This window comes from Bemisia tabaci, chromosome 4 (genome assembly GCF_918797505.1).
Source record: "Bemisia tabaci chromosome 4, PGI_BMITA_v3".
In the NCBI taxonomy this organism is placed as follows: Eukaryota; Metazoa; Arthropoda; class Insecta; order Hemiptera; family Aleyrodidae; genus Bemisia; species Bemisia tabaci.
This window is the reverse complement of record NC_092796.1, coordinates 51,061,094-51,084,447: the sequence shown is the minus strand read 5'-3', so window position 1 is coordinate 51,084,447 and position 23,354 is coordinate 51,061,094. Positions and strand designations below refer to the sequence as shown.

At 43.7% G+C, this 23,354-nt stretch overlaps 1 protein-coding gene across 1 annotated transcript in view; it reads right to left on the bottom strand.

Moving 5' to 3' along the window:
• The window catches only part of LOC109042442 (nephrin), a 107,054-nt gene extending 83,916 nt beyond the window's left edge, over nucleotides 1–23,138 (bottom strand). The window contains exons 1-2 of the mRNA XM_072299642.1: nucleotides 23,054–23,138; nucleotides 15,403–15,582 (exon numbers count right to left, since the gene is read on the bottom strand). Coding sequence (XP_072155743.1) covers nucleotides 15,403–15,582; nucleotides 23,054–23,138 — 265 coding nt within the window. The remainder of the gene's footprint in view (nucleotides 1–15,402; nucleotides 15,583–23,053) is intronic.
• Nucleotides 23,139–23,354: the final 216 nt, after the last annotated feature.

Sequence of the window (23,354 nt, the reverse complement as noted above, 5' to 3'; positions counted from 1 at the left end):
GAGAGCCTTGGGGACTACGATTTATTCTACAGTGGAGTGCCGAAACATCAGCGTGCACAACAGGGTGTCGCAATTCTGATCCGCAAAAAATTTCGAAAAAATATTAAGAACTGGGAGGCCATCAACGCTCGCATGATTAAGATGAACCTAACATTGCACGGTCACAGAGTCACTGTTTTGGGAGTATACGGGGTCAATGATGATGCTACCATTGCACTTAAGGATCAGTTTTTTGAAGAACTAGACGAGGAGGTAGTGAAGGTAGGACCTGGGAGGGAAGTCCTTGTGTTGGGAGATCTAAACGGTAGAACGGGATCCCGGGTGAACAGTAAAGTCGTCGGCCCGTTCGGTGAAGTTACGGTGAACGACAACGGAAGCCGCATTATCGACGTTTGCGAGCAGAGGGAACTAAAAGTGTTGAACGGGTTCTACCAACACAAGGATATTCACAAATATACTTGGGTCCAACCTACTCGCGGCTTAAGATCCATCATTGACTACGTGCTCGTTAAACAGGTAACAAACCTTAAGATCCAGCAGGTGAGAGTATGTAGAGGACTCTCCTGCGGTAGTGACCACTATTTCCTCAGAGCGGATGTAGCCTTTCCCGCTCGTGTGTCGCAGAACGATCAAGGCGACAATCAACAACCGGAGCGACAACGCGTACATCAAGTTCAGTATAACATCGATAGCCTAAAGCACCCGAGTGTCAAGGCTCTGTACGCAAAGCGCCTGGATGAAAAGTTAGGAGATGCGTGCGATGGCAGTACGGAAGAGCGGTATGAGTTTATCAAGAATTGCGTTCACTCGGCGGCAGCGGAGGCCCTGGGGGTTTCTGATCCAAAAAATGATAATCAAAAACCGTACTGGTGGGATGCGGAGGTAGAGGAGGAAATAAATGTGAAAAGGAATAGGTATCATCAGTTTCTCTCTTCTCAAAAGTTGGATGATAAAATCATGTACAAACAGGCTCAAGCAAGGGTCCGTCGGGTCATCACTCGGAAGAAGAATGAGGCTTGGGAAGAAAGCTGTATGAAGATAAATACCTACCTTGGAGGCCGGAAAAGTACGGAAGGCTGGAAAGTGATCAAAGGGTTGCGACGAAATAAAATGCGCGACATCATATCTCCGATACCAATTGACAAGATGGAGGACTATTTTAAAGATTTATTAACGGAGAGGCGACCCGAGTTTCAAGGCGGAGTCATAAGCACTAAAGAAGATTCCAACGTGGAGATCCAGCTCCAAGATGTAGTGAAGGCTGTGAGGGAGCTGAAAACTCGCAGAGCTCCTGGACCTGGGGGTATACCGGCGGAGTTGATAAAATGTGGCACCGGTAAACTATTTGAACATCTGAGGAAACTCATGCAAGACTGTTTGCATGGTTCCGAAATACCAAAGGATTGGAAGGAATCTTGGATTACTCCCAGTCATAAGAAAGGTAGTAAACAAGATTGCGATAATTACAGAGGTATATCGGTCACAGGAACCTTGAGCAAGGTCTATGGTAAAATTCTCAAGGCAAAGGTCGAAGAGTTTTGGAGCGGCCAGGAAGCCGAAGAACAGGCTGGTTTTAGAGCCGGTAGGTCTACCGTCGACCATCTGTTCACCATTACCCAGGTCATCGAGAAGAAAAGGGCGGTCAGCCAGGAGCTGCACTTGGTGTTTGTGGATCTTCAGAAAGCTTATGACAGCGTGCCGTTAGTGAAGCTTTGGGAAGCCTTGGAAAAAAGGGGTTTTAGCAAAGGACTTGTGGGGGCAATTAAATCATTTTATAACGGGACGATAGCAAGAATTAAATGTCGTGGAGAGTTGTCCGGAGGTTTTTTCGTCACAAAAGGGCTAAAACAAGGCTGCTGCTTGTCACCAACACTATTTAAGGTATACCTAGAGCACGTTTTAAAGGAATGGAAAAATAAGGTTGCGGGAATGGGCGTTCCACTCGTTGATGGGCAGACCCTTTATACTCTATGCTTTGCCGATGACCAGATCGTTGTAGCTCAAGATGAGGAAGATGCAGATTACATGACGCGGAAGTTGGTCGAAGAATATCGGAAATGGGGCATGGACGTTAGTGTGTCCAAGACAGAGAAGCTGGTCGTGGGAGCAGCGCATCAACGGCAAAGCATAGAGCTTGAGGATGGACGGCGCATCGAAGAGTGTGACGAGTATAAGTATCTCGGTGTTTGGCTCGATCAGGATGGAAGGATGGATAGAGCAATTAAGGACAGGATCATCCAGGGCAGGAGAGCCATTGCGATGCTGAACGGGGTGCTCTGGGATCAAAGCATCTCAAAGGCAAACAAGCACCGGATATATGATGCCATCGTTAAAAGTATCTTGCTCTATGGTAGTGAAGTGTGGCCTTTGACGAAAAGAACGCAAGAAATGTTGAGGGCAACTGAAATGGATTTTTGGCGGCGATCTGCCGGCATTTCGAGACGGGACCGTGTCCGTAATGAGAGAATTCGCCAGGTGATGAAGGTTGAGAAAGATATCGTGCACGACGTCATGTCCAGGCAGTTATGCTGGTATGGACATGTGCAAAGAATGTCGGAGGAGAGGTTGCCCAAACAAGTTTTGGATTGGGTACCACCTGGGAAGAGGCGACGGGGACGTCCCGTAAAGGGTTGGCGGCAGGGCGTTGACGAAGAGATGTTGCGGTGTCAGTTGCCCGATAACCTCTGGGAAGACAGGCATATGTGGCGTTTGGGTGTCGTAGAACGCCAGAGTGCGTTATAAAGCGACTCTATATATATATATATAGGTAGTCTATCAACAGAGTACTTGGTTGCAGAAAAAATTGTACGAATTCATGATGGATTTAAGGCGTTTATGCTCTACACGGCAGCATTTGATAACGGAGATTTTATTAGAATTCAAAGGGAAATAAAGAATTCCAGTCTAATTTTAAATTGAAAACATCTCCTGATTGGTAAAGAGGAAGTTATTCCCACATTGAAACGTTAGTTACTGAAAAAAATTCTCTCCCTCCAAGGGTAAAAATTACAAGAAGCGATCACTTTAAATTTCCATGGAAAAATATTTTCACGCAGGGCAAACCCAACAGAAACGCAGTAAAAGATGCAAGTAGAGGTTTCCGATTCTTCTCCGCTCTGCTGCAGTGTGGGGGCAAATTAATTCCGATTCATTATTTTCAAAGAAACAAAAAAAAATGAAAACCAAGGAAGCCACGTCGAGCGCGCTGCGCTTTATTTGCCCATTAGCCTGGGCCCGGCATGAATATTTTTCCGGGCGAAAGTGCTCGAGAATTTGGAAATGAGGATAGGACGATGGCGAAAGCATTTTCGAAATGCAGGCTCTTCATTCCGCTCTCTAAGTCACATTTCATTAGATCGGCGTCCTCCTCAAACTTGTGCTTCTAAATCCGTCAGTAGCATAGGGAAAACTCGTGAAGGAGAGGAGGGGGGGACGGGATTTCCTTCTAACGAGCCACTCGACGGAAAATCTGACGTAAGGGCATAAGTGAATTTTGAGATAAGCCCTACCCTCCATATAACCTTATGCATTCCGTGGCTCAGGTGGAATTAGACTTAGGTGTTTTCGGCCTTGTGAAAGAGGGAATAACCTGAAGCCGGGGAGCATTGATAGATGAGACGCTCCTCAGCGGCAGGGCTAGGATCTCGGATGGAGCCAATTCTGCCACGCTAAGGAAGAACGCCTTACGAACATTCGAGAGTTGCCAAATCTCCTTCGATAAAATGTTTCTTTTTCGGGAAAATTATGAATATTTTTTCTTGACATTTTCAGGAGCATTAGGTAGAATTGCGAATAAAATTATCTGAAAAATTGGAAGAAAAATATTCATAAGTTTACCAGGAAATTTGCGTTTTATCACAGGCAATTTGACAACGCCTGAAGGCTCATACGGCGTTTTTCCTCGGCACGGCGGATATCCCGGGACTGTATCCGAGGAAATTAGGGTCTCGCGGCAACAATGGGCGGCAAAAGAGGTAAAGCGGACAATTAAGAAGGAATAAACCGGAGGCAAATTGATGAATAAACAGCCAACGGGGAAAAGGATAGGGGTATTAGCGGGGCATGGGGATTTCCAATTTGAGACCACTCGGAGGATAATTTAGGCGCGGGCGGGGCTCGCGGGCGGCTGAGTGGCGGTCGCTTCCATTAATCGTCTCCAAAATGGTAAATGGAACTTGCGCCGGGCATGCTCTCGCCGCCTCATGCCGCGGCCTTGCCGCTGCGTCTGTGTCTGTGCGCGAATTAATAGTGGCCATCGTATTTGCACACCACTTAAGATAAATTGGTTATTTCCAAGCTTCGCCGACCTACAGTATATTTATCGGCAACACTTCTTTGCATCCTTCCGCTGGTCCCGGCTAACGGTCGCTTGTCGGGGGGATGATTTTTCCCGCTTTCCACTCGGTATGATCGAGAACACTGCCGCGATATGGAAAAACGCCGTATGAACCTTCAGGCATTGCCAAATTTCCTTTGATAAAATACGAATTCCTGGTAAACTTACGAATTTTTTTTTCAAATTCTTCGGGTAATGGAGATGTTGCATGTGTGAGGAATTCGCGATTTGACTGTTGATTCTTATGTGAAAGTTCGCGAGAAACACGATGGTGCCTCTGGTTTTCTCTGAAGTCAACTCCCAAGCTCAAAAAAAGCTCTCAAGTTGAGGCCAAAATGGAGGGGATATCCCACGCTATCCTCAGAGTTTACCTCTACCTCAAGACAAACTCTCCATGCAAAGATAGGGAGCAAATACGTTAGCAGTGATGCCGTGTTTTCAGTTTTACAGTCTCCAAATAAAGTGGCAGCCCTGTCAATGTATTTGCTCACTATCTTTGCATGGAGAGTTTGTCTTGATGCAGAGGTGGACTCTCAGGATAGCGTGGGATATCCCCTCCATTTTGGCCTCAACTTGAGAGCTTTTTTGAGCTTGGGAGTTGATTTCAGAGAAAATCAGTGGCACATCGTGTTTCTCGCGAGCTTTTACATGAGAATCAACAGTCAAATCGCAAATCCCTCACACATGCAACATCTCCATTTCACCGAGGAGTCCTGAAAATTTCGAGGGGAAACATTCATAATTTGCCTCGAAAATGAACATTTTATCGAAGGGAATTTGGCATCTCTCGAATGTTCATACGATGTTTTCCTTTGGCACGGCGGAATAGAGGGGCGGGGGGAGGGGGTGGGGTGGCCGCGGTTGCGGCGACGAACAGCTGGAAAACCGAGGGACAACGCCGAGAGCCAACGCGCCGCGACATGCCAAAGCTCAGTGGGTTTTATTACATTCCCGACTGTTTATTCAAATGTTTCCGGCGGAGGAGAAAGAAAAGCGTATCGAAAATTCATACGAAAATACTTGAAATTTGTTTTCCCGGCTCGCGAGGCGCTGGAAGGATAGCATGTAAAACCCCCAGTTGCACAAATACGCGCCGGGCGGGAAAGAACTTAAATAATTTAGTGAGCACTCGGTGCACTCCGGCTCGAAGCATTATACTCTCTAAATACCGCGTTTTTATCAATATTTGCTCGCAGATGCGTCAGCTAGTTACTCTCACTGCATCGAGAATGGTGCAAACACTCAATCAGGATAAATGGGTTTTACAGAGCGCAGAGCGCGCGTCTCTCGTGTTTAAACTGCACTGATGTACGGATTTCCACGCTTGTAATTCCATACGGGTATTCATCAATTAAGATAGGAAAAAGTTGTAAAGTTATTGGTGGTAAAATAACGCGACGATGCTTTAACAAAATTAAAATAAAGAAATTGCAAATGGCTAAAAGTTTAAAAGGAATCTTCCATGTTACTGCGTTTAACATAAACTTGATTTACAATACTTGAGTATCGGTTAGTGACGAGACATAAAATGTAGCAAAGGATGGAATTAACGTATTCCAGTCTTCGAGGATTTTACCTACCGCGGTATACCAGAAATAAAATTAATATATTCCATGTAGATGACCAACACTTAACAGCATTATCGATTATTCCGAGTGAAATACTTTATACACGGAGAAAAAAATCCTCGTGCGTGGGAACTGAAATTTAGGTCATATGGATCTCTGAAGTTTTCGGATTGAGCATCTGAACTCTTTAGGTCTAGCTGTCGAGGTTCGGATCACACATCTGAAACTTCAGTTCTTACATCTGAAGTACTTCAGATGTGAGAACCGAAGTTTTTCGGATGTGAAAACCGAAGTACTTCAGATGTAAGAACTGAGGTTTCAGATGTATGATCCAAACCTCAGCAGCTGGACCTAAAGTCTTCAGATGCTCAATCCGAAAACTTCAGAGATCCATATGACCTAAACTTCGGGTCCCACGCACGAAGTTTTTTTCTCCATGTATAATTTATTACGGTTAAAATAGAATCATCGATATTGTCGAAATGATAAATATGATACCATAGAAAAACCCACGGGAGCATAGAGAAAAAAAAGGAGGTGTTTGCATTTCGGGCATCTTGGAATTTTTTGATGACTTGATGACGTAGGTGGGTACAGCGACGTCCCCTCTTCACGCTGTACCGCTGTACCCAATCTGTACCCACCTACGTCATCAAGTCATCAAAAAATTCAAAGATGCCCGAAATGCAAACACCCTCCTTTTTTTTCTCTATGCACGGGAGGAGGATTTTAATGGAACTTTGATTTCAGACAAAGGCACTCGGGTGACGGTTGACTGACCTCCTCAGCTGTCGCGAGCAGGAGGTAGAGGGGCGAGATTTTCGAGAGTTTTCGACAACTTGACATCGCTTACGATGGAAGCTCGCGGGCGGAGTTTTCAATTAAGAGCGTTAAGGGAGCATTTCTGAGGGCACAAGGGACGGCGGTGAGCCGCAGCCCAGAATTTGGGACCACGGGCCCGGCCTCACCCTTCTTCGAGGAAAGGTTCACCACGAAAATTGCGAGGTGCGAAAGCTGAGCAAGCAGAAGGTAGGTCTTGGTCTTAGTGACCGGTCCGCCGCCGCGTCGCACAGTTAACACTTCAACCGGAGTAGCCCGACAATTTACAGCTTCTTTCGAAGCCTCATTTAGGATATTTCATTCATTCAGCGAGCTTGTTTTGATGAACAACAAATTCCGTTTTCGGCGAAGACCTTCGGTAGGACCGTAAAAATGTCCCTCTAACAAGAAGTCATCATGTCCTGCTAATTGTTGAAGTATACGGACGACGGATTTTCCTCCTACACGGAACCAAGCCACGTCAGCTATTGTTAAAAACTGGGCGATTTCAATATTTTACAAGTGAACGTTTGTGCGGATTCCTTTGAACATTTTTAGAGATATGCTCCGTACTATGCTGAAATTTGCATAAAAATCTGCAAAACCGTTTTCATGTAAACAATTAAATTGTCCAATTAAATTTGGCAATAGCTGATATGGTTTAGTTCCTTTCTGCTTAACACGGTCCGAGTATATGTACATACTTGGTATATGTATAGTAGTATATGTATGATGTCCAGGTGTATTGGGAAATCGTCGGGCGTTTCCAGCTGAAAATTTCACCGTATTTTCTTCTCAACACAAGCAGAAATTAGAAAAATTTTGGACGGACGTTTCAAAGTTATAATTAAGTAGGTAAGTAAAAGAAAAAAAATTACTCTTTGAGTCAATTTAGTAACCTCCGAATGGCGATATGGTCCAGCGCCTGAATCGACGATCTCTGCCTTTGACTTTGGATTTTAGTTCTTTAAAGTCCGTTGACCGACCATAGTGCGGCGATCTGCTCCGAGTTTGCACTCTCTTAACACCAATGAGAGGGGTCGATAATTGGATAAGTTTGACACCCCTCGACTTCTCCCTCACCCTTAAATATACTTCCATACCGTCCACTTCCAACCTCCATTCTCCAGGTAAAGTCGGTCCCATAAAAGACGGGATTTTCAAAAAAATAAAGGTATGAGAAAAACTGTAGAGAAGACCGTTAAAACTTCCAAAGCAGAGATTTTACTGGCCTTCTTCATCGTTTGTCACATGTCGTTGTGTCACTTCAAAAAGAAATAAAAACTTAGGAGCGATAACGAAGCACATTCATATGGTCGCTCACAAAACGCCTTCATCGAACGCGGTAGACAAAACGGGCTCCGTAGCGTTGAAATAGTGGTATCATCCTACGTGGGCATCGGTCACAAAACGCCTTCATCGAACGCGGTAGGCATAACGGGCTCCGTCGCGTTAAAATAGTGGTATCATCCTACATGGACATCGGTCACAAAACGCCTTCATCGAACGCGGTAGGCAAAACGGGCTCCGTAGCGTTGAAATAGTGGTATCATCCTACGTGGGCATCGGTCACAAAACGCCTTCATCGAACGCGGTAGGCATAACGGGCTCCGTCGCGTTAAAATAGTGGTATCATCCTACATGGACATCGGTCACAAAACGCCTTCATCGAACGCGGTAGGCAGACGGGCTCCGTAGCGTTGAAATAGTGGTATCATCCTACGTGGGCATCGGTCACAAAACGCCTTCATCGAACGCGGTAGGCATAACGGGCTCCGTCGCGTTAAAATAGTGGTATCATCCTACATGGACATCGGTCACAAAACGCCTTCATCGAACGCGGTAGGCATAACGGGCTCCGTCGCGTTAAAATAGTGGTATCATCCTACATGGACATCGGTCACAAAACGCCTTCATCGAACGCGGTAGGCAGACGGGCTCCGTAGCGTTGAAATAGTGGTATCATCCTACGTGGGCATCGGTCACAAAACGCCTTCATCGAACGCGGTAGGCATAACGGGCTCCGTCGCGTTAAAATAGTGGTATCATCCTACATGGACATCGGTCACAAAACGCCTTCATCGAACGCGGTAGGCAGACGGGCTCCGTAGCGTTGAAATAGTGGTATCATCCTACGTGGGCATCGGTCACAAAACGCCTTCATCGAACGCGGTAGGCATAACGGGCTCCGTCGCGTTAAAATAGTGGTATCATCCTACATGGACATCGGTCACAAAAACGCCTTCATCGAACGCGGTAGGCATAACGGGCTCCGTCGCGTTAAAATAGTGGTATCATCCTACATGGACATCGGTCACAAAACGCCTTCATCGAACGCGGTAGGCAGACGGGCTCCGTAGCGTTGAAATAGTGGTATCATCCTACGTGGGCATCGGTCACAAAACGCCTTCATCGAACGCGGTAGGCATAACGGGCTCCGTCGCGTTAAAATAGTGGTATCATCCTACATGGACATCGGTCACAAAACGCCTTCATCGAACGCGGTAGGCAGACGGGCTCCGTAGCGTTGAAATAGTGGTATCATCCTACGTGGGCATCGGTCACAAAACGCCTTCATCGAACGCGGTAGGCCAAACGGGCTCCGTAGCGTTAAAATAGTGGTATCATCCTACATGGACATCGGTCACAAAACGCCTTCATCGAACGCGGTAGGCCAAACGGGCTCCGTAGCGTTAAAATAGTGGTATCATCCTACATGGACATCGGTCACAAAACGCCTTCATCGAACGCGGTAGGCAAAACGGGCTCCGTAGCGTTAAAATAGTAGTATCATCCTACATGGACGTGCCACCCAGTTATAACTTTTTGAGTTACAGTCATCATTGCTTACTATTTTGATTACTTCTCTTGACTTTTGAAAACACGCGTCGTTGACGAAATTCGAGGGGTTTTATCGCATAAACGTATACCATATTTTCTGTAATGCCTTGGCCGGTTTTGTGTATTAAGCTCATCTTCAAGATGAACTAGCCACACTACGGATATTGGAAGGTCATGCTGAAAAACACACCTGCATACGTATGAGGAAAAACTATTGCGTGTAAAACTGATGATTGATTCGTAAAACGAGAAAATCCCCAAGTTGTCTTTGATATACTTACCGATATCCAATATCCCTGCGAAGTCCGAGATTCAAATATTGAAAACGAACTCTAGTCCAACAAAAAAAATATTTTTCAAAACATTTTCTCAAGTATGACTTTGTGCCTTGAAATGCACCCTTTCCGGGGAAATCAAAGACAAAAGTTTGTGCGCCACTTACGTCATTCATATCTTTCCAAATGCCCGAAATGCAAACGTCGCAGTTATGGCTGTTATCAGTTTAACTCAGCTCAGATATGCTTCATTCAAGGCAGGCAGTGGTCGCAACTCCGGAGAAGGGTCAAACGGGCAAGATTTAGGGCCGGTGGATGGTCTGGTCAGCGACACGACGCAACTTCATATTTCTCCCCCCCCCCCCCTTTCCTCTCCTGGCCGAGGGCTTAAATGTCTGGAGCTTCACGCCCGGCGCGATACTCGCAGATGCTAACGAGGAAAGTTTAACTTATCGGGCTATTGGTCCAATTTGTCATGATCTCCTCAGGTTTGATAATAAGGTTTTCTCAGTTTGTCTTTGTGCTCTGCAACGCTCCGGATAGCATCATGAACTTCTCCCGTCTCTAAAACTACTTGCTGAGCATTTAACAATCCTTTGGAATACGGCGCGGCCGCTCAGATCGGGCTCTCAAAGCTGTGTGCATCGCCCTCCGCGGGGATGCAGGTGCTCAGTGATTCATGCAAATAACCCAGGGATGAGCTTTGATACTTTAAACTTTCCGTTGAAAAAGGGACCATAATGTCTTGAAAGCTAATATTTATGTTATGATACTGCTTCGAATGTATTGACCGTAATAAAGTTGGGATTTCAAAGTAGACACTTCCGGAGATTCGATACAAATGTAATCTTGATCGGAAATTCGTGAAAGTTTAACTTAAGTTGCAAGCTCTCTTTTGTCGAAGGCCCTCGGATGATGATCATCATGGAAAATATTAAAAGCTCACATGAGGCCTAGAACTTCACGAGACACTGAAAAAAAACCACATTGGATCTAGAGTCCAGACTCTTAAAAACATCGACAAGAAAAAGCACTCTTGATTCAATCAGATTTAAGCTTAAATCAAGAACCAAGCCTCTTAATTTAAGCGGATTTCGTTTTGATTCAAGCAAAAGTCCGATAGAATCAAGAGTATTTTTTCTTGTCAATGTTTTCAAGAGTCTGGACTCTAGTTCCAATGTATTTTTTTCTTCCAGTGGATCCTTCTTTACCTTGAGATCTCGGTTATGTTTAAGGTCATGAATTGGTCTCAGCATTAAAAATTATGGAGGTAGCCATTTCCCGAGAGTTTTGGATCCTTGTTTCCACCAAAAGTTAGAAAAAAAGCTAGTTGTCTAAAGAAAAAAAAGAAAAAAAGAGGCGCCTTGGATTTAAATATCGCACTTTAGGTGTAAACGTTAAACCTGACAGAAGTATTATTTTGATGCACGGAACATGCTCCTGCAAGCAGTCGGTGTAACTCTGAGAAAACTTGAGTTTGCGTAAAAATTTGGTGTAATATTCACATTCATTCCCGGACGTGAGATGCAAAACTTCGAAAACGCTGACATGAGGTGGTAACAACGTAGTTACGATCCGCTGCTTAAAGGTAACGTGTGCATGAAATCCAGCGATGGTAAACGTGTATTCAAAGGCTGGTTTCAGCCGGTCGGACGGTCCGTTTCAAAACGTAACTTTTCGGCTCGGAATCCCCGATCTTGCTACGTGATGCGAGTTGCACAGAGGAGGTTTGAGCCGTTAAATACTTGTCGATAGCGACGGAAGTAAACGGGCCCCTACCCTCCTCCTCTCTCAAAGCCGGGTGCACATTAATCGCCGAATGCAATGGGCTGAAAGATGTGCGGTTTTCGTTTCAGCGGCGCCGAGCCGCACGGTGGAAGGAGTTAAATGCTGAAGTTGGACAAACAGCGGAAACATTAAAAGCTTATATCTCCGTTGATACGAGACGGAGATGTTACAAATTGCTTTTATTTTTGTTTTATTCTACTTCAATTTTTTTTTGTACAATATTCTTTCAAAGTAATTATGAAAATTCAATTATTGATTCAATTTTTTTCAAGATTTTGGAGTTCCGATCCAGTGTGCGGCGCCGCGCTCGCCACCACTGTCGACTGCGGCGAATCTGCGGTGCGTTCACACTGCACATTTAACTTGGCACAGAGCGCGCTAAGCCCCCCGCCCCCGCCATCCCCCTTCCGCCCCCCAAACCATTTTTGGGCTCCTTTCTCGCCTCCAACAAATGAATTCCGAGTTAACCGGGCCGTTAAGTGTGCTGGTTACAGCTGCGTCACGTATCATGCACGTATTTACTTTCTTCTGTTTGGTTTGAGACTCGGCTGACTTTCCGGCTTAGCTCCTGTAAACACGGACTTTTGGGCCTCGTTGCCGCTTCTATTGGGGATAATTTATACTTAGCAGAATTTCCTGTTAGTTTTTCTTAAAAAAGGGCAACATCCCCGTGGAATGGTGGGAGTTTGCTTAGATACCTAGCTCGCCTGTTCGGTTACGATCTTGCGAAGTGCGCTTCTAAAATGCATAAGCTGCATCCAAGGCGTGGAAAGGAGAATTTCATTCAATTGGTTATTTTGAGGATTTGAAAATTGAACTCGGAGATTTTCAGAGATCCTTCAGGGCTTAAAACAATTGACTAAAAAAAATCTTGATTCCACGAAAACGGGAATCTTTTTTGTGATCAACGCTTGGTGATAATTATTTGGGTTATCATTGTTTCGATTTTAGAAATTATTTTTGTTAAGCACAACTTACACAATTGCTAATTATCACTTGACTGCCTTGCACTATAAAATCCGATATACAAATATTATCCACTGCAATAGTTAAGAAACAATGTTTCCTGCTATCCAAAACTGTTAATGTTTTTCTCATTTTCTGAACAGAGCGGAACCACATAATAAACGGCATGGCAGTCAAAATGTTAAAGGCTAAGATAATCTATAAGAACAAAACCATTAATTACGTTTGGAGAATAAGTCTCCTAGTAGAAATTCTACAGAAAAATGGCAAGAACAAATGTTATATCCTCTAGCAGTTTTCCATTCCTGGAAAGGAAGATGAAATAAGTGAAAAGGAATGTTTTATGCAGCTTAATTACATCCAATGTTGCCGGATTTACTCTCATGTTTTATATTTTTACAAAAAAAAAAAAAAACGAATCAGTATATCGCCATGGAATTTCTCATTTTTCTCTTGAGTGTAAAAACTATACTTGAATTTCAAGTCAATTTCTGGATGAACCTGCGTTCGACTTTGAACGAAAGTCACGAAAATTCATGGGAAAAGTACGATAGTTTTCCATTTAATAATCACAATAAGGGATGAAATGATTTTGATATTTTATAAGTAAATAGCTCTCTACAATTTGCCGGTCATTCTCAGCGCTACGAAAGACGTCCACGTCGACCGATCACGGGCTGACTCCTTGAGGAGTAATTCATAGTGACAAATCACACCCAGGCAGAATTTTCTCGATGCGATGTATACGTACGTATGACTACAACCTCTCACAACTTTAGGGTTGTTACGCGACTTAAGAGAACATACGCTAAGCCTTCCTTCCTCCGTAGAATGCACCCATCGCTTACCGCCGCCAACAACTTCCCCTACGAATGTCAGGCAACTCCCCGCAATTTTCCCAGTTTTTCCGGGCTCCGTCTTCGTTACGGCGGCGCGTGCATCATCAAACGCAAACTTTTCCTCCGTAAGCTAAATAGACTGCCTGCGCAGTGCCCAAATTTGGCCTTAAAAACTCGGAAAGTTCAGAGGGGAATCCGCACTCGGCTGGCAACGAAACTGTCGCCGGTGCCGTTTATTTAATTAAGAGGATGTTTCAATTAGTTGCACGGCGCGTTTATAGTTTTCGATGGAAACCCCGTCCCCCCTCGCCCCCTTCTCGGAAAACACTCCAAGTTGGTCGTAAACCACTTTAGAAAAGTGACTTTGCTAGGCGCTCGCGCCGCAGTTGATATTTCGTCGCCCTCGGCACGAAAGCGCGTAAGTCCTCTCCCACGTGGGTCTCCACGAGTGTGGAGTTATACGGTCCGTAAGGTCCATTGCGGGTGTCGGTTACGCGCTTACGTCGGAGGAGCGACGATTTCCGTGTCATCATCCGCGCATAATTTGCATAGACATCTGTTGATTTTTCATCTCTCCTAGCAAATTTGCTCTCGCCCTCGATGACGGAATGCGCGCGGGAAATTAATTCCGCAAAAAGGTCACCTGCGAGTGCGTCTTGCAATTTGAATTTCATCAACCCCTCCCGCCCGCCCCCTTTCGCTTTTTTCCCTCCCCCGGTAAATATATTCCGCGACGTTAAGTAGTCTTCAGCACGCGATGGAGTTCCCGCGCTCTCGTAAAATGCGGGTTATTGAAACTTCCATTTGCGGAAGATACTTACTTTTACTCTATGAGTGAAAAATATCATAAAAGCGACGCGGGGCGACTGAAAATGTATTAATTTTGCACCGTCCCATTGAAGTAGTTCGCATAATAAGGAGGGATTTGGTCGCGCGAAACTTGAAAAAAAAACACAATGTCGGTATTATGATTCTCTCTAAGGGAAAAAATTGGTCGTGAGAGAAAGGAAAAAACTTTCTGAGCATTATAGGAGGCCGCAGGTTCTGCAAATTTTGAGCGAGATAGTTTAAAGAATAATGTCTTACCCATTGGTTTTCGACGAAATCGTATAGAAAAAAAACTTTTACTGGAAAAAAAAGTCTCTTAGATCCAGAGTCAAGACTTTTAAAAAAATTGACAGGAAAAAATACACTTGATTCAATCGGATTTTTGCTTGAAAGAAGAGCCAAACCTCTTAACTTGAGCGAATTTCCTTTCGATTCCAGCAAAAATCCGATTGAATCAAGAGCATTTTCTCTTGTCAATTTTTTTAAAAGTCTTGACTCCAGATCCAAGAGAGTCCCAAAAGTCCAAATTATGTTTTTATTCGTGCGAAAAACTATAGTAGTAAAAGTGAGTAAGTGTATAAGAAAATAGAGAACAACTGTCTCTGTAAAATGTATATTCATAATATTTCCGTGCTTTATCGTTTTTAAAATTTGTACTTTGCATTTGAACTGTTGCACTTTGCGTCAAGAAACTTGTTTCAAAAGCTATGTTTGTTATTTCTAAATAATTTAAGAAGCAACGACATCTGTATCATCAGTTTTCCCATGCAGTTGGGAATTTTTATGGATTGGCCAGATATTGTATTGAGGATTGTATACTTCCTCGTTAAGAAATGTAGTCTGGGTACATGTAGAGACGATGAATGTGGTGCCCCCAGTGGTGTGGCGTGCTTTGCGATATATCGATTGATCTGCCATTCAAACCTATGGAAAAGGATTGATAAACAGGGCGTTCGCAGCGAACACCTTGATAATCGAGTCTTTACCATAGCTTCAACTGGAGAAATATCGATAATCGATCATTCCCGCCACGCTACTGGGTGCCCCGTACCATTAGGGATGGTTTCAGGGAAGTAGCAATGCGCGGTTCTTTACAACCGAGTGAAGGGTGAAGATAGCGAGAAGAAAGAAGACGAGCTTACCGATCACGGTGAGGTTGGCGATGGCTCTGATGGCTTTGTGGGTTTTGAAGGGGCTCACTTGGCACTGGAACTGGGCGTCATCGTCCAAAGAGGCGTTACTGATCCGCAGGTTGAATACACCGTTCTTGGCGTCGCCCACCACCGTGTACCGCGGGAACCCGCTCGGGTTCGGATCGTAACCTATAACAATCAAAACAAAAAACGAAATCAGTTCAGGTTAAATGAAAATGAGGTTAGGACACATGACAGTTTTTTCAATACAAAAGTCAAGGAAGTTTCAAGTCTTTCCTGGTGGCTTTCATTCACTGGAAAAATTTGTCTTTCATTTTTCAAGAAAACATTTTATTTGTGAAAGTCCCCCCCCCCCCCTAAATTTAAACGAATTTTATTTTAAGTATTCTTTAACATGGTAAATTTTCTTGAAACCAAGATGAGAAATTTTGAAGGCAACACAAATCGCGTTGAATCAAAATCAACTGTTTCCTCAAATGTAAAACTTATTTTGAACACTTTTTTTTTTCAGAATTCGTAATCTTGAGGATTTACAAGGATATTCAGAAGCACTGTAAAGACCTCAAACATGCCTTGCCTGCAGGCTGATTGTTGACATTGATAGACAAAGCAATATACAAGGAAGACAAAAGGGATACGGAGAGATCCTGTTGGTGGAAGCTGGTGGTTGTAATGGACAAAGGAGGTGGGTTATCGATTAACTAACGGCAGCTCACGAGAAACCTTCAGTAAGTCTATCATTTTCTCCCTTGGTAATAGACATTTCCATTCGCAAAACTAGAAGAAGCCCGCTCCCTACAGCTCCACTCGGTCTCGAAGTTGTTTTTCTCCTCATGTTTAAGAGGAAAGAAATTTCTTTGGTGCTTGTATTGATAGGAATTACCGTTTTTTTTTTTTTTTTTTTTTTTGGGGGGGGGGGGGGAGTAAATGTTTTAAATTTTTCCATGGGTTGATCACAGACCCTTGCATTGACTAGATACCCAAGGATTCTTTGGTGGTTTTCCTCCTCTCTCTTTACGTCCTTATTTGCCTTCACCCATGGAAAACGGAAATCTCCCAGAGCAAAAATTAGGACTTGTGAGGGTTCAAGTTAAGCGAGGTAAAATGCAAGCCTTTCAATGACGATTTAAATACAAGGGGTCCGGAGCGGAGCGATCACTGCTCTGGCAAGACGACGAACCTATTCAAAAGGAATAATTCGCCGGCATTACTGTACGAGGGAAGTCACGCAAATTCGACTGAGGGAATTAAGTCGATAGTACAAGAAAAGGTGCCGGAGCCGGGGTCGGAATCGGGGGGCGGTGGCAGAAAAAACAAAAGATGAATACCGGGAGCATTAGAGGCGAAAAGAAAGATGGCTCGCTATCTATTTTATTCATATTACTTAAGGTTTAATTTGCTGGAAAATCAAGTCAAGTCGAAAGCTGAGTCTCTTCGAAAAGCGAGACGAATCGGGACCAGACCGCTGCCGAGTTTGCCGCTCGCACATCCCCCCGCGCCGGCCGAGAAAAACGCTTTCCGGCAGATTTGACTTCCAGGCTGTGATTATAAAGATGTCTTGGCGCGAAGGACGAAATCCAGGCCAGGCTACACGCCAGATTAGTCGTTAAGAAATTAGGTACGCGCCTTTCAATGAGCGGTGATCATCCCTCTGTTTAAGTGATATTTATACAGCCTTCCACCCGTTTATCCCTCCTCCCTCTTTCTTTCGCCCTTGATTGATTTCCTCCTCTCTTCTTTCTTCACAGTCAACATCCAGGCTCCCGACACTTATTTTTACGCCTGTTACTTTCCCTTCTATTGGAAGTTTGAATTATTCCGGGGGGAATGATACTCCGGATAAATTTCGGTCTTGTTCGAATCGGAGGCTAAAATAATTCAACCAGCGCAATGAAAGTTTGAAACTTGCGTCAAAAATGGAAAGGGAGGATTTACAAAGAGTAAGCTGGGAAAAAGTGGAGATTCGAACATGATAAGAGGGAGTATTAAAGGAAGTGCATGACGGACGATTTAATTTATGATTATTCAGGCGTCTCGTTTTGTCGTTCCTACACAGAGAAGAATTGGGAAATAATGTGAATTACAGAAAGATATGGGCGTTGATAAACAATTTAGGTTAGTTTGACTTCTTGAAGCGCCGATAGATATAGGAACAAAGATTGCAAATGTAGAAGTTCTTTTAAGAGTCACTTATTCTCTTCAAAAGTTTACATAAATACATTCTCGAATTTTTATTCGGAGGTCCCAGTCACATTTTAATTCAAAGGAAAATATGGGATCGTATCGAGAAATTGAAAAGAAGAGAAAGACCTTTAGCACATCAAATATTGAAAGACAATTACGTGTATCCTACGACTTGTAAAAACCGAAAATAAAAACTGACTGAATACCGAGTTGATGAGGACATGCTCTGTTATAGAACAATTAAAAAATCCGGAGAATGATTGCATAAATATAATTCTTGAAGAGCTAAGAACGCTTTAAAGCCAAAATTTATAAGTTCTAAAGATATATTCAGGGGAAAAAGCAAAATGCTGATCTCACGCAAGTCCTTTACAAAATGGGTATATAATTCTTTCCACTCAACATTCTCACATTATTCTGAATAGTAGCGCACCAAACACCCACGACTTACGGCATATTTCAATCTTGAAAACTGAATGAACATCTTGCTGCGTTGCATTCGGAAGCTTTTGGCACGAAAAGTGTGTCCTCGACGCACACGTTACGCTGAATAGAGCGCACTTTCTGCACTTGCAAGAGGTAGGCAAGTATGGGAGCTCCAAGTCATTTTTCTTTCTCCTTTTTACTCCTCCTCGTTTTGGCTCGTTCTTTCCTATCAAAGAGCGTTTTTTCTATTATAATAAAGTTTCCTTTATTTATTGAAGTGGTTCCAAGTGTGACACTCGACTCTCGACTCGGAGTTAAATTGAGTGAGAACGTGTAATGAGTTGAAACAGGATCGCGAAGTTTGTATCTCCCGCCCTCGTATTTGGCTCGATTTCCTCTCTCCATCTACTTTTGTTCGCGGCTGACGTCACTGAGACTGATCCCTAAGTTTTGCATTCTTGATCTCTTTTCACTTAGTTTAAATTCGATTTCGACCGAACTGGGGGCGCCGCTCGAGGATTTTCGATCATTTAGAAGTTTTTAATAAAAGAAGCGAAAAAGTGTGTATTGGGCTTGTGTAGCTGCTTTTCCATTCTAGGACTCGATCTGAAAATGTATGGGCTCGAATCATTTGCTAAAGATTGATAAAGTCGTCGTTTCCCCCAAGGAACAGCGCAACTAAATTTCAATGTTGTCAATTACCATCGCAAATTCAACTTTTACAAGGCGAATCTTGGGCATTTCTGACTAAAAATTTCAGTGATTTTTGTTCTGATCTCATGGTAAAATCTGACAAATCTCGGAAAAAATTGCGTAATTACATTCTGTGAAAAATTGAATTGTTGTGGTCAATTTTACAACCTTGGAATGAAGTTACGCTCCTTTGTCCGAGAAACGATGAAGTGACTAATAGGATGGCACAGAATCGGTAAAAAAGGTATGATTGGAAGTTCTACACATTATTTCCGATTGCCCAGTAGGAATTCGATGAAACTGCCGATCAGCTTTAACATTTCCAGTTATTAAATTTCAATCCCTTCCATATGACGTCAAAGACAGCGACTTTAAAGAAATGACAATGAACTGCAACACGTCAGAGTAAACGGCAATTGAACTGCAAAATTCCAAGTATTTTTCTAATCTTCCCCCAAAGGGCAAAGCGTCAAGAAAGAATACCGCCAACCATTTCTTTAGCATTTCGATTTTTGAGTTGCAGAACAGTTGCTCCTACTCATACTCAAATGAATTAGGTAGTTAAGCGCCTTAAAATAGCATGGAATGCAACTCGTGACTTCACTTGGGTCTCCATGAATGACATCAGGTTAGGAAATTGGTACTCGAAATGCACTTTCTGCGGGAGCAATGCGGTTTCAAGTCCCTAAGATTGGCAGGGGCGTTGCTTAACGTTTAGTAGAGTCCAAATAACAATTGTTAAAACGACGTGGAGATTTGCCTTCATTAAACTGAGCCATTTGAACGTGGATTTGGCGAGGAAATTTTGCGGTCGGAATCCGTCAGTTTCAAAGGGCGCGGCGGCGCACAGTGGATCGAGTCAACAGGAGAGGTCGGACAAAAGTTGAAAACTTGAAACGCATACAACTCCGTTTATACAAAACTTAGAGGTTCTAGAGGTAGTTCCATTGGTTTCTTACTGAAATTTTCTTCCAGAAACACCCCTTAAAGTTGAAAATATGACGAAATAAAACTAAAAATTGACGGTTTTGGTCAAAAATTTCGTGTCCGACCTCTCTAATTGACTCGATCCACTGCGCGCCGAGACGGAGGGACCGAGCGGAAACAAGGGATAGGAAAGGCAAGACACGGATTCTGAAGCGCATCGCTGCGCCGCCGTCGCACAAAGAAACATTCGCTTTCAGGAGCATGTAATTATAAGCAAATCAATTTTGGCTTCGACTTCGCCTCCAGATGAGTTTCCTTTATGGAGCGTAAAATTTGTCAAATTGTTTTGAATGCCGTTCCGTTTCATTTTCATCCCGTCGCCCGCCCCCCGCTCGGCCCCCCCTCGATATTATTTGTTTGTTCCGTCTACCTAAATAAACTTCACCCAACGACGGGATAGAAACCTATGTCTGCTCCATTAAACACGAACAAACTGTCTCAATTTCTTTTTCGAGTTGTTAGCATTTGGAATTGTGTTCCTCCCGTCCTTTTTCCCCCCGAGCCCCCCGTCGCCCCACCGGGCTTGCCCGTGACATTTTCGACCCTGATGCGTTCCTTTTATCGGGAGTCCTATGCCGTCGTTCCGGAATACGTGTCTGGCGTGGAGCGGAACATGCGGCATCTCTCCGTTGGGAATAGACTACGTTACTTTATCCGTCATCTGCGCCCGCTTTCTGACGTTTCCGCTTTATGGGATCGTATTTTCGGCGGCTTTAATCTCCGATAGTCTCATCCGAGGGAGCCTCCTCGGGCGGCCGTGCGGATAGATAAAGGATAAAGGTGGGTGGAAAGAACAGGAGTCACTGCAATTAAAGTCGAAACGCCCTTTCTGCACTGCGTTCTTCTCCACCGTTATTATTGTTGCCATTAATGATAGCATGGTTAATCAACTGATGTTGCATTGTAATCGAGAACTGGTGCAGTGTTGGAGATACGACAGAGAGCAGTATTCATTTGAACCGAAAAGTGAATAGGATTCGAGAAAATTTCATTCACATGGAAAAGATAAACACATTGGATCTAGAGTCCAGACTCTTAAAACACATCAGACAAGAAAAAATACCCTTGATTCAATCGGATTTTGGCTTAAATCAAGAACCAAGCCTCTTAATTTGAGCGGATTTCCTTTTGATTTAAGCAAAAATCTGATTGAATCAAGAGTACTTTTTCTTGTCGATGTTTTCAAGAGTCTGAACTCTACATCCAATGTGTTTTTTTCCAGTTTTGAAGGAGAAAGAGCAACAGAATTGGGGCCAAGTTTTCGGCCAGGAGGGCCGAATAAACGCTTATTTTCTCCTGGTACCTCATTTGCGGCCATTAGATGCTTGAATGAGTTATTGCTAGGTGATTATTATCGTAGTTGGAAGAGCATGTAATGATTTACCCTGAAAGAAAAAATCATTTTCTGCTACGTAACAGAAAAAAAGAAAGAAAGGAAACTTGCAGATAGTTTCCTTGACATTTACAAAAAAAAAAAAAGAATAAAGAAAAAAAAGAGTAAAAAGTGACGTGATAATAAAAATGTTACTGTGTAAAATTTCGTTAGTAAGCTGCAAAATAAGCCTAAAATCGAGAAATGTTACTAGGTCGAAGAGAGGCTGAGTCATTGGAGTTTAATCATGCCTTCTCCTCTTACAAGATAACTAGCGACATTTTCCTCTGGGAAATGTGTCATGCTGGGCATTTGAAATATAATTCCCTGAAAATGTTATGTTACAGCAAAGGCGTGTTAATTACGGTCCCTTTCCAGGAAGAAATATTTAAAACAGTGACCTGAAGGTATACAATTCCAGTATACGATGACGGGTTACGACACAAACGCGAGTGAATTTGGCTTCTTCCGAGAACTGAAGTTTCATTTTCAGTTCCTCATTGTCGGCCCCTCGCTTATTTATCATCTCAAATACACTTCTTCAACTTTACCCGTCGGAAAAAATTCTCCTCGTAATCCGTGCTCAAGTTTCTTAAATGAGATGCATTTAACGAGCGAGTTCTTTGCTGCCGTGCTGAGGAAAAACGCCGTATGAACCTTCACGCGTCGCCAAATTTCCTTTGATAAAACGCGAATTTCATGGTAAACTTTTCGATGATTTTCTTCTAATTTTTCAGATTATTTTTTTCCGCACTTTTACCCAGAGTTCCTGCAAATTTCAAGGAAAAATATTCATTAATTTCCTTAAAAATGAACGTTTTATCGAAAGAAATGTGGCAACCCTTAAATGTTCATACGGCGTTCTTCCTTAGCACGGCAGTTTACCAGAGCAGATGTTCCGACGATCTTCATTCTCAACTCGAGCTAAAATTAGACTACACCGAAATAAAAGTAAAAAGAAGGAAAACAGTAGCATAAGGTTGGGGGGGGGGGGTGGCCCGTAAATTACTCGAGAATTTTCGTGTTTCTCTCGAGACGGGCGCGTACCTTGATGCTTACACATGTGGAGGAAGTCGGAAGTGGGGGGTGGGAGGGGGAGGGGAAAAGGGGGGTGATGAGCAATAAAACATCGCGGGAACATAAATTTCGGGGAAATGCCTTTTGAGTAGCGTGGGCACCCGGAGCGAAAGACTTGACTTTGGAAGACGGCGCCGGTGCGGTGGTGCGCCGTCGTGCTAAGGAAGAAACGTCGTAAGAGCATTCCAGAGTTGCCAAATTTCCTTCGAGTAAAATGTTCATTTTTGAGGAAAGTTATAAATGTTTTTCCTTGGAATTTTCAGGAACTTTGGGTGAAATTGCGAACAAAATTATCTTAAAAATCGGAAGGAAAATATTCATAAGTCCACCAGGGAATTCGTGTTTTGTCGAAGGAAACTTGGCAACGCCTAGAGGCTTATACGGCGTTCTTCCTGAGCACGGCGGTGCGGGCTGCGGGCGCGGAAAGGCAGGTTAGACGGAGGCTGCCATGCATTCGCGAGCGATTTGCATCCGACAAGGGAGAAGAGTAATTTTGACCTAAAATTGCAGTATGTTACCCGCGCGAGCATTGGAACAGTAACAAACCGCACCCCGGAGTCAACCGAAAGTGTAAAATTGACTTCCGTCCCAATTACTTATTCCTGGAGGCGCGTAGAGCACGTCTCCGTCTGCTCCTTCCGTGCGCTCCGGTGAAATATACGGCGGCAACCCGCTACACACCCCCGGGTTTAATCTCGCCCTTTACCGCCAATTTATTGAATTTTAAGTTTTTATCGTCGTATTCTTTCGCCCGCCACGTCTGTCAGCCCCCGTTACATACTTTCATTATAATCAAACGCCACAGTGTAGTGGCGGGAAATTTATGGCTCTTATATAAATCAATTATGCTCCTTTCAACCTTTGTGTGCACCGCCGAGTGTTTTACGTGTGTGCACATACGGCTCCGCGTACGGTGGTGGTGGTGATGCTGGTGATGGGGGTATTGTTTACTCTCCATACCCTCCTCTTCGTACCTTTCCCGCATTTTTTTAATCTCTTTTTGGCGAGTTTATTCATTTCGCCACCGGCAACTCCCGTCCTATTTTTTTTTTTTAAACAAAATGCTTTTTAATTTCTGTCCTGACCCATGCAGCTGAAACTTTGGACGTTCAAGCTTTCTTTCATAGTTAAGTCGTGCAACCACTCTGCATTGAATTTGGCAATCTCCATCTCTTTCGTCTATCTTTCATCCATTTGGATC